Here is a 12,318-nt window from a genome sequence, read left to right as displayed (position 1 = left end):
AATGAAGTTACTTCAGTTATACAGCTTCAATAAGATATTTGGCTTGCGAGCAGTAACGTTAGTTATCAGCTTTCCATCTGCATTCGTCATTTAATGAGGAAAAAAAAAACTTTTCGAACAGCCCACCCCTAAAACTTCACCAAAAGCAGTTGCTGGAGTTACTTCTATCTCCAAGATGCATCATCAGAAGGGGTTTTTCTAGTCTTTTCTAGTCTTCAAACTGAGGAATCTTGCTCTAAAACGTATACAGGTAAGCATGTTCACACAATAAATTTTCATATTGGCCCTGGTCCCCTCAAATATGGAGGGACTTAAAAAAGTATTAACCTGTATTCTGTGTGGCCAAATTATGTCAACACATTAAAAAAGTGTAATATAACAGAAAAGTTGGTTTTATGTGGTGATATTGATAGGTGACTTTAACCCGCCTACCTAACATCAATGCTGTCACCAAAATCGCCACATAAATCGACTTTTCTGCTCATTCACTAATCACATTTAACTAGGTGGTCAGCCAGGAGGAGAGAAAACGTGATGAATGTCAGGGCGTGAGCAACTAAAGATCTGTTTTACGCGTGGAACTTTGTGTGAATCTTGTAGACTTTGTAATCTTTGTAATACATAAATACTGCAGACATCCTGTGGCAACGTTACGTACATAAACGTGAAAAAGTTATCCCATCCGAATAACACTAAAGAAACACAATCTTTAATGACACAATGAAAACTTTTTCAATAGACAAAAAGAAAATCAACAGTGGCTTGTCTAGCATTCAACTCAAAGGTTCCCTTCATAACAGTGACCTCAAAAGAAATATACAGCAGTGTGAGCACAAAAACTCTACCAAGACTCACATCTCCTGTTTGCCAGAGCGTCCGCACGGTAACTTGCCCTTCTTGTACAGGAAGTAGAGGATGCTGCCCAAGAGGGCCAGGAGAAGAATGCTGAGGACAATGACTACGATGATGACGCCGCTGTTATCGACTAGAGGAACAGTGAAAGACAGGCTGTGCGTTAGCACTAGTGTGACTACAACTGTACACAGGCTGCCAATAGCCTATCAGCATGTCAACAAATATTAATAACAAAGTGAAGGTCATGGCAAGCGATAGAGGAAGAGTTCACCAAATCTTCAAAATTTTCCTGCCACATTCTTACACTAAGTGCTTCTAACGGTAAAGAACCAAGAGTACTACTGTGTTCTGCTTCCAGAGGCTCAGCTCGTCTTGCGGAGCCAGACATGATCTTGTTACAAGAATGTCAGAGCACAACCGTGAGATGCTTTGGGCTTAACGTGGGATGGACCACAGACTTATTAGCATTAAATACAGACTGAGTGTGAAATGTTCAAAGTTCTAAACCATGGCTTGTAAAGGTGGAGCTCAAAGTGGTGAGCGATGGAGTTTTAGTCCATAGGCAGAGTCTAATTTTAGCCACGCCTATGTATTTTAGAGCAGGAACTAAGACTGCATTCTTGTCTCTCATGGCCACAAAGTGAGCAGTTCGATCATTGTTTTGACGCAAATGTGTCCCAATGTCTGAAAATCAGCACGTAACATTAAGAATTAAAACCACAAATGTGTGTTTTGGTATTAAGAAAACCAAAACACATGTTAAGCAAACATTTTTGTGTTATGATAAATGATTTTGATGATTTTATGTGTGTACAACTGATCAAAGCTGTGTTTGCTAGTTACATACTGCCTATCATATGAATTATGCTCAAAAACAGCTCAAAATCATCACTATGGAAACATCTGGGAAAGTTTCGGTAGTATTATGATTGTTTTGGCAATGACAAAATGAAACAATTAATCATAAATAATAAAATAAATTGATCATAAATAGGTTAGAGTCACTAAAGTAAAAGCATTTTAATCCAAGTCAGTTCAAAGTCTGAAACATGTTGAGCTCTGATGATTCATATAGCATAAAACCAGTGAGGTAGTACAGATCAATTTCAGTCACAGCCTGAGATTCAACATGCCGGGTTATTAGGAGTGAGCCAGGCTCAGCTTTACAGCACAATCTGGCCCAATACATTTCCATTATGTTACCAGCCTGAAAGTCAGAGTTGGAATATTTCTGCACTTACAGGCCACTTAGTCTCAAGCCAGGTAAAACTATGTCAATTTTGGAAAAATGTAATTTATCGGACTTTAATACTCAGAGAGATTTAATAGATATTGCTCAATAAATGTGAAACGCTGTCTTGCGTAATACAATAGCTAATGCACAACAGCAATGAGCGGCAAATGACGGTGGAGCTTTACTCCTCCTGAGAGACAGATTAAAAAGGAAGAATTGCCATTCTGAGGCGCTGGTAACAAATGCTATATATAAACGGGGAGTTAGACGACAAACAATCGTCTGGGAATGAGTTTTATGAGCTGAATCCACTCTCAATGAAACAGCATGTTGCCACCACAAACATTTACCCCAACAACTTTAGCGTGCTGCTACTCTGCTCCACCACTTCAAAACATTTTTTTGTTAATTTTCAGAGGAAGCTAATTATACATTCATCTTGAGGGGAAGAAAAAAAAACATTTGGTGTTGGATATGTTTTCCTAAGCAAAGTCTGCCTCGATTTCAGCTTTTTTTTTTTCTTCACACAGAATTTTAAATATGCCCAGGGGCTGGTGAGGGGAGCCAATCTAACTTCTGCACTGCCTCCACCAAAAAAAAATCCATGCATTATTCATAAATGTCAGCTGATCATTCATTGTATGGCGTGAATGGATATCATGAGGCAGAAATGAAAGCTGGTGTTCGGGGTTCGGGTGCTGCAGCTGTGAGAGGTTGTTACCTGCAGTGTTCCTTAAGGTCGTGCCTATGATTGGAACTGTAGAGAGATGCAAAGAGAATTCAACTTTACAACCAGTACACTCCAATAAACATCTCATTTCTGAGAAACTCATAGTATTTCATGCTCGCTGACCAGTTTATACTTCCACATACATTGTGCTCTCTGTAGTATTTCTATTTCATTCTATTATACGTATTGCTCTTGTATTTGACCCTTAGAAATCACACTTATCAGCAGCCATAACAAAAGCAAATATTTCCTATTTATAGCTCCTTGAAATAAGCAGAGAAGTTTTAAATGAAGTGTAATTTGGTACATCACTAACCACATATGTACCAGGACTCTCAAATGAATCACATTTTTTGTAATTAGCTGTACTTAATCTCATTATTTTTGCAGTTAATTCTGATGAATCAGATTTGGTTTATCAAATTTGACCCTAAACAGAGAATGTTTTCCATTTAAAAAGCAGTGCATTTCATTATTGTGGACAAAAGTTTCATCAGAATGTATTTATTACTTAATAATTCAATAATTCATTAACTTGTTTTTCATTATGTGAGCACAGGCTTCACATGAAATTCATGTTTTCCACAGAGTGAACAACATCTAGTCAGAGCAACAGTGGCTGCACGTTCCAGCCTATATGCAGTCAAAGGTTCCAACTCCTCCACAATCATAGCTTCTTGCTCTCATATCGCTACACTGTCTTGGTTTGAGAGGAACTGTTGCTTTCCACTTTGCTGTTGCTTTTGTTAGTTTGCTGCTTGTTCATTTATCCATCATTTTCCAACAAGCACTGAGCAGTATAATGTATTGAAGGTGTCCTCCAGTGCGAACTCTAAAGATGATGCTGCGTTTTGCTCATAAATGGCGATACTTCAGATAAAAGTCATTAATAAACAAATGCACAGTTGGGAGTAACAGTAAATAACCTATTTTCATCAAAAGTACGGGGACGTGTGTGAAAGTACTCATAACCATTTGAGGTGCCAGTATTAGGTAGACAGAGAGAATATACAGACTAACAAATTGGTGAAACATGGATTTTATATTTCACCTGAACTTTAAATTGTAAAAGTTTGCCATGGATGCTTTGTTAAGCTTTTAGTGCTAAAATTGTAGGCTGATGTTACTTCCAGAAACAGTTAAACTACATTTTTCCAACAAACCAAAACACTGGCACATCATCCAATGAAAAGGAAACAATCTGTAGAAGATGAGGCTCCATCAACATGCAGAGTTGTACTGGTTAGCTGTTGTTTTAGCTCATATTTCTGAATAACAGCATGTTTTGAAATGTATTTCTATTTGTTGTTATATTTTTTTTGCGTAACACCAGTGCAGTCACAGCACTACATAATTCAGCCAAAACCTGTTCTTATTTTTATTATTTCCTTCTCTGTGGTTGACCATTTTGTGAACTTCCACGAATACTTGAATATAAAAATTAGTCGACATGCACAACGCTTATCAAAGAGCTATAAACGTTACTTGCCATTTAAAAGTAGTATTTGAGAGGGCTACGATTGCAGAGTCAGTTTTAGGGTGGGACTATGCATGATTCGAATGGTCAAATTAGATAAATTCATTAACAGCGTTAAAAAGTTTTGTAGCATTAATCATTTGTGTTAACATGTTATTAACACGTTAACTTTGACAGCCCTAGTAATTACACAAATACACATTTGATACAAAAACAAAATAACAAAAATAATGAAAGACTTTAAAGGGTTAAAGTAAGCATGCTTTAACAATAGTTCTGAATGTGTTTGGCTAGAGTCGTCCAGAACCTGTGAAACTTACTGCTACTGATGGTGTAGATTTTGGTCTCCCCCCCTATTTTGTTTGTAGCATTGCATGTGGCCACAGTGTCTCTAGACACTTTGAGAGTCATTACAGCTTGAACAGAGTCCTCTGTCTCTTTCCTCACAACCTCTCGCCAGTCCTAAAAACAAATTCAACCCAAAGGTCAACAGCTCACCCATACAGATATTTATTAGCAACCAAGGTCAGCCTGTTTAAAAGTCCTCAAAGGTGTTGTGCGTTTCTTACAGGGCTGCCAGAGATGCTCCAGGTAACGATGGGTCTGGGGAATCCTCTTGCTTCACAAGTCAGATTCACCCACTTCCCCACCTTCTCACTCATGCTCACCTCCTTTTTCACATCCCTCAACTGAGGAGCGCCTGCAGGAGATCAAATTTCAGCAGAAATAAACTAAAGTGCATTTATTTACAGAGCAGATGGTAAGATGATGCACTTCAACTCTCAGAACTTTATATGAATTGTTTTTCCACTCATAACATTTAAACAAACTCTCTTCAAAAGATACATTTTGTAAGTAGAAGGAATATTTCATGATGATGTGAGTTTGATCACAAGTTACTGTTGTGTATAAAGGCTTGCTTTGTGAAATGAATAACCATCCTCTATATTTTATGACAATTGTCTATGGGTTTTAGTGCACAATTTCTATTTTTCTGCTGGGTTGAACATAAAAAAATAAAATGTGCTGTAACTTTTACACAGGGCACTTTTTTGTTAAATTCAGTAAATAAACAGAAGTTGTGCATTAATCGTTATGCACGTGTGTTCTCTGTGGGGGATGTATTCGTTTATTTTCACTCAGAAAATCAACAAAATAGGTGATCAGGGATGACCAGACTTTTGCATACAGCTGTATTAGTTGTGTTTTATAATTATATAATATATATTTCATAACTCAGATTAAACAAGTCAATAATAAGTGCTTACAGATATGAATCTTGCTTACTTTAAAAAGAAGTAATGTACATTGAACAATAAAGGCAAACCAAAGCTTCTTTTACACGTGAAAGCACACAAAGTGTGCATTATACACACTGATTTATTTCATGGCCAACATGGACAAGTCAAGTCAAGTCAAAGTTTATTTATATAGCACTTTTTTTTTTTACAAGATTTGTTGTCACAAAACAGCTTTACAGAAAAATCTGCGTCCAAGCCCCCATGAGCAAGCTCTGTAACTACTCTGAAGGCAGATTTACATGAGTTTAGGGACAATCACTTAAGTTTCTAATGTACAGGCCACTGACTTACAATGTAGGCTTGATTCAATGTACTGCACATAAATGGGGTGCCATGTGATCTGCTGGCTGGTCTGTAGTGCTTACCCTGCACAATGATGTGAACTGATCCTCTGGTATGCAGACCTGGCAGGGATGGAACGGTCACCTCACAGTGGTAATGTCCAGCTGTGTCAAACGTAGCATCCTGCAGATGCAGCACGTTTCCCTTTCTGATCTCTACACCATTCTATATACACAGAGACAGACATATAGTCATACAGAGCGGAGGATTAATTATTGATGCATTACTGATACAGTGCTAAATATTTGGACTGTTTTCAATAATATAAATGCACTAAAAGAACTAATATAGCCTTCAAATAATTTCTACAAAGTTGTAAGAAATGTTGATCACAGCTGTACTAAATGAATAAGAAAGCTGTATAACATTGAGTATGAAGTGCTAATACAATAAAAATCCAGACAGCCTCATATTTGAAAGCTATTGACTGGTAACATTGTATATTAAGGGTAGCAAATGGATTATGAGCTCTATTTCATTTTGTTGATTATAATATTACCTATCACATTTGAAGCTTTTAATGGCCTTACCTATTCTTGCTGATCTGCTAAAGCGTTATAGCCCGTCCAGACAATTTCACAGTAAACTCCTAAGCTAAAGAGCTCAGCTGTCGGAAAAACCATTTTCCTATTGTAGCATTCCTGCCTTGCTTTTTCTTCGTCTGTTCTAATTGTCACACAATGCACACACGTGTCTTGTCTCTTCCCAAGTCGCTTCACTGTTCTTTGGGTGTTTCTTTGCATATGTACCCCACATCTTTGTCTTGTGGTTGTCTTGGCTTTGTACGTGTGGCATGGAGGATTCGTGCCACCCTTTGGGTTGTTTTTTTCAATTGAATTTCAAATGGTGCTTGTCAGTTTGGATACGAAAGGATAGGAGTTGCTGTACAGCGAGACAGTGTGAACGTACCTTACTCCACACAGTCTTCGTCTCCAGAGAAGATAAGGCATTACAGGTGGCTGTCAAGTTCTCCCCCTTCAGCATAACCTCAGAGTCTTTGGGCACCACAACAGCTGGGTCCAGATCTATGCACACAGACACACACATGCAGAGTCACATAATCTGCGCTAAGAACTCTGGCTCCCAAATGAGTTATTACTGTCTGCCTCTGGGAGTGAATTTACCACACGTGTTTCAAAGATAAAGAGTCTGTGTTCTATGCAGCTCTGTGTCTGCTTGTGCTGGTGTAGATTAAAACTTACCCCACCTGTGACAATACTTTGACAATGCAGTTACAGTGGTATGCAAGTTTGAGTATCCGGTTCAAATTACAAGCTTTGTTGATTTTGTAAGTGAAACTACGTTAACACATCCTCTACAGAGAACACACTTAAGCCATTAATGAGAAAAGGACATCTCTATATAAGAAAAGCTGCTGTTGTTCTCAGAACAATGGACTGACTACCCCAGAGACCAAACCTCACGCTGAACGTATTTGGCTTTACTTGGATCGTGAGAAGCAGAAAAATGCAACTAACATCTGGATTTTTCTACCCCTGCAGATTTCTTTGAAATAATGAAAGCAAGACTCCTGACAAGAATGGAAGCTGTAATGAAGGTAAAGAGAGGGCACATTAAATATTAAAAAGAGATACTGGTCTTCATTCACCAATATCTTCCTAAGTTTCTTCTTAAATTTGTACCTGAGAAAGGTAAAAAAAAAAAAGTCTATTTCAGTTTCATGACGTGTTCTGAAACCACAGAGCTGTTCGCACCTTTGTGCTGTTGAATGTGTAGATTCTGCTCTTACCCAATAACAAATCTTACTTAAGAAAGGATTGGTGTAAGTCAGAACCTTCATTAAGTGGGTTTTAAGAAGAAATTCTCCTTAAGAATGGTTGGTGAATGAGTCTCACTGTTTTTAGTTGTTGAGGCTTTCTGTTAAATGTGTTTTGTGATTTTTTTCCTGCTGCTAAAATACATTTAACTTTATGGCCACTTTGCCTCAGAGAACTTAGAGAACCGAAGGGTGGCCTCAGACTTTTGCAAAGCCGCGTAAATGTGCTGGTATTCATAACATCACAAAAACATTCAAAGCAGGCGTTTTTTGGTGCTTCATTTCTGTACAGAGTGTACAGGAAAGAAATGGAACATACTGAAACTGTTTTAATCAGCCTTTTATACTGAACTGGAGCGAGCAAAATGTGTTTTCCACGATATGGCATCTTTTAAAAGAATACATCACCCTAAAATGTGAATATTGTTACTAAGGAATTATATTTAGCAGCAGGCAATTCCTGCTGAGCTCAGAGCCCTGGCTCCAAGCGTTCATTCCAACAACACTTGATTTTTCCAGCCATCTTACTTTCATAACAAAGAACAGAACCCAATTAGCAGAATCAGGTGTAAGCAGTGATGTATGACTGGAAATTGGATCAGATTCAGTCCACAGGTTGTCAAGCGTTAAGAGCTGCAGCTACTCACAGTGCACGGTAACCTGGAGATTCCCCACCACGTCCTCATAATCTACAGAGTCCAGGTCTAGAGAACGGCAGAGATACTTGCCGCTGTCACCACGGGTCACCTCCTTTAGAACCAGCAGGTCATTATCAGCCTCCAGCTCCTCGTCTGGATGCTAAAGAGGACACAGAAAACAGACAACAGAAAATGACTGATCACTCTACACTGGTGTGAAGTTCAGAGCAGGCAGTTATGTTTACAAATTGTCATTGTTAGAGCAAAACTACGCATCTCCAAAAAGGGAAACTTACAGGAGAAAGAAAAAAACTCAAACGTAACAATTTTTGGCAAGTAACTTTGGAACATTTCTACTGATCCACTGATCTTGAAATTTTAACACAATGCAAATGATAAGTGTTTTCAATTTATTCAAACTTATACTGCCTATAAAAGTTTGAGAACACCATGAATTCTTTATACACATATGAGCATTTGCCTAATTTCTTACTTGGCTTATGCATTCTACTACATGTAATGACGTAACGATGGGGAGCGATGTTGAGCCGGACTCATGTGTGGAGACAAGCGAGATTTATTATGGGCAAATCCAAAAGCAGGGTCAAGATATTCCAGGTTCAAATGGCCAGTACGAAGAGCAGGAGGGACAGACATGACAAAATGAACACCGAACTCCAAACAGACCAGAAATAAACAAAACTCTTCAAACAATACAGACACTTCGAACAGTATATCCAACAAACAAAGGGCAAAGCACAGGGCTTTAATAACACAGGGTAAACGAGGGACAGGTGGGAAACAGGTGGAGACAATAAGGGGTGATGTCATGAAACGAGGGGGCTGGACTAAAAACCAAAACAAAAACACATGGGCCAAACCAAAACACAACAGGAACACATGGACAGGACTGGGAAGGGACAATCATGACAAATGACACCTCAAGTCCAATTGTGTTTTGTAGATCTTCTATTTGAAAAGAAGTTAACACATCCTCTACAGGAAACAAACTTAATCACGGCATTTTTCTGGCATCTTAAACTTGAGTTACCTTTTACACAAGCCACATTTTATGTTTCAACTTTCCCCATATGCTAAATTCAGTAAATAAACAGTCATTTTTGCATTACGATGTGTTTACTTTTCACTTCAAAATCAACAAAACAGAATTTGACTGGGGGCTCTGAAACTTTTGTATATGCCTGCAGGTGATTAAAATAAAAACGGCTGTATAAATACAGATTTGCTGTTTTGCACAAAATAAAACTCGTTTATGTTACGTTACCGATAAACTGAAAAAAGAAAATCTCATTTTGATTAAAAATATTTTGAAATGAGACAGCTGACCAACTTTTAGTAAGCATGAGCTTCCACGGATTTCTGCAGCTAAGAGTGATTTGAACATTCAGAATGATTTAATGTAAAAGGCTCCACTGAATTGAATTGAAACAGATGTCAGAAGACTTTAGTACCTTTACAAGCTACATCAGGCCGAAGACACTGATATAGTGACATGATAGTTTGGAGTTAGACTTTTGGTCTGAAATGTATTTTAAGACAAAATAGCACCCAAAGAACTCCTATTTTAACATTTTCTAACAGTATTAGAAAATCATCATTATCAACGTCTATCTAAAATTATCTCTCTCAAAATGTATAAAGATATGTGAAGGTTCACTGGATCAGACAGTGAATAAAATGGCTATACTTGTGTTGCAGACACAGCGACTGTGTGTGTCTCAACTATTAAATTATTTGGAAATTTGCTGTAATTTCACTCTAAGCACTGCTGCTGAGCACATTACTGTTCGATCCACACTAAAGTCTGGATACAAAGCATGTTCTCCAGGCCACATGTCTCCCATGTCAGCCTTTTCACACTGCTAGTCCTCCCCCTCCGCTAGAAAATGAGGGGAAGAAGAATGCAAAAAAAAAGAGAAAAAAATAGTGGGGCCATTCTCACTTGTTCTCGACTGAAAGTGATGGGTGACGGGGGGTTGCCGTCACCACGGCAACGGATCTCCACTGTGTCTCCTTCTTTGACCAGACCCTGGGGCGATTCCCTCCACATCTCGACTTTGGTCGTGGGGTCTGTGGGACAAAAAAAAAACAGAGACCATAAATGGCGGGCCATTCAGACATGCGTTACCAGGGCAGTGCGGCTTCAACATCGCAGCCATTCGGTCAGGACTGACAAAGCCGGGAATTCCGCAGCCGCGTCATGGCCGAAACAGTTCTGCTTTGATGCTGAATAAGTCACTTTTTGAGGGAATGTTGGGAAAAATGATAGTGTCTGGAACTTTCAAGTGGAGGCATTTCAAACATTCAAATGGTTCATATCAGTCCCAACTATTCAGTGTCATGTCATCACAGTTCTAAAGTCGTTTTTAGGATTCAAACTTTGCTTCATGAGTTTGATGCTGGAGCTACATGGCTAACGTTGCCAACCACTTGAAGTTGAGTCACCCAAATAGCCCAAATCATTTCTGTAAAAATACATTGCCAAAACATCCTTGAACCCACTCAACCAGCATCCAAGTCTTTATTATGGTTGTGCAGAACTGTCTATGTGGTTTAGAGCATGACTTACTGTAAACAATAAAAATAAACAAAGCTTCGCCAGCCATTTCAGACAACACCAGCGCTGGTATTCACAAAGCAGGGCTGATCTTGGATCAGATTTCATCATATTTATGATGGTCACATGCTGTTGTATACCAGCACTCCTACGCTTCAGGTAGTTTGTGAATACAGACACTGTTGTCTAAAGGGATTGCTCGCAATTTTGTTCATTTTTATAGTTCACAGCAAGTCATACTCGGCTCTTAACTGCATTGACAAGTTTGCAGGATCTTATTGAAGACCTGGATGCACTTTGAATGGGTTAAAAAAAGTTGTGGTGCAACCATCTAAGTGTTGGCTCTGTCATCAGGTGATTCTGAGTTTGATCCCTGATGATGCTACAGCCGTCCGTAGCCGGGAGTCCTAGAGAGCACAATTGGCCTCTCTCTGGGTGGGTAGGATGCACTCAACGCGATGCTAGTCAGCACAGGCGTCTGTTAGCTGATTTAACAGATCTGGCAGTTGGAGCTTTCCTCCGAGTGCATTTGGCTGTCCAATTACGTTGCGTGAGCGGCAGTTCGAAAAGATGCGACGGCAATTCACAAGTCTCAGAGGAAGCCTGTGTTAGTCCTCGCCCTCATAGCACTGATAGCACTGTGTGAATAGGGGAGTCCTAACTAGCGGGTGGAGTTGGAGACGACTAATATTGGGCAGAAAATTCGGTAAAAATCCCCCCAGAAAAAAAGTTTTGGTGATCTTACAGAAACGGTTTAGGCTAGTTGGGTGACTAATCTAGTGTTTATTATTAATGCTAGCCTCACCGCTCAAGTTCTTTACTAAAGAAGCAAAATGTTGAATGCAAACATGTCTTGGCCAACAGACTATATCTATGGTCAAAGCCAAACCATTTTTTAAAGAATCAAAGTACATCTGCTTTAAGAAAACAGAACCAATTCCATGCTGCGGAGAACTTGTAGCCATTTCTGCCATAATGTCCTCGTTCTGAGATATTTTCCTCAAGTTCACAGCCTTTTTTACTTGTCAACATCTCAACAATGAAACTGTCTCTCAAGCTCAGTGAACTGTCTGGTAGGTTCTGCTCTGAATGGATAGGTAGGTTTCTGTAACTGGCAAGTACAATATCGACACCTAGAGTTGTAAACTTGCTTTTAATACCCAACTGTCTTCATCGTTTTATCACCCAAGCCTGCAAACTGAGTTTTAAAAATCAACTGTTCCAAACTGAAAACGCAATAACAATTCAGGCAAAGTCCATATATCTCCTGAGAATTTGTTATTTTGGCCATATGCAGCCCCTGAACAGCACTCTCTCATATTTTCGAAATGCTTCACTGCATTCAGCTTCATTAAGAAGTCATGGGGCAAACAGAGCAACTGGTGA

General features: G+C 39.0%; 1 protein-coding gene across 4 annotated transcripts in view; it reads right to left on the bottom strand.

Moving 5' to 3' along the window:
• Positions 1-12,318, bottom strand: part of mcama (melanoma cell adhesion molecule a) — a 53,021-nt gene that overhangs the window by 4,425 nt on the left and 36,278 nt on the right. For all 4 annotated transcript variants that reach the window (XM_017699678.2, XM_017699696.2, XM_037533595.1 and 1 more), the window contains exons 7-14: positions 10,318-10,445; positions 8,364-8,514; positions 6,849-6,964; positions 5,963-6,104; positions 4,866-4,996; positions 4,617-4,758; positions 2,811-2,846; positions 856-985 (exon numbers count right to left, since the gene is read on the bottom strand). In XM_017699678.2, coding sequence (XP_017555167.1) covers positions 856-985; positions 2,811-2,846; positions 4,617-4,758; positions 4,866-4,996; positions 5,963-6,104; positions 6,849-6,964; positions 8,364-8,514; positions 10,318-10,445 — 976 coding nt within the window. The remainder of the gene's footprint in view (positions 1-855; positions 986-2,810; positions 2,847-4,616; positions 4,759-4,865; positions 4,997-5,962; positions 6,105-6,848; positions 6,965-8,363; positions 8,515-10,317; positions 10,446-12,318) is intronic.

The sequence above is a fragment of the Pygocentrus nattereri genome, chromosome 23 (genome assembly GCF_015220715.1).
Source record: "Pygocentrus nattereri isolate fPygNat1 chromosome 23, fPygNat1.pri, whole genome shotgun sequence".
NCBI classification, from domain to species: Eukaryota; Metazoa; Chordata; class Actinopteri; order Characiformes; family Serrasalmidae; genus Pygocentrus; species Pygocentrus nattereri.
Note: the sequence above shows the minus strand (reverse complement) of the source record. Positions and strands in the feature narration are given on the sequence as shown.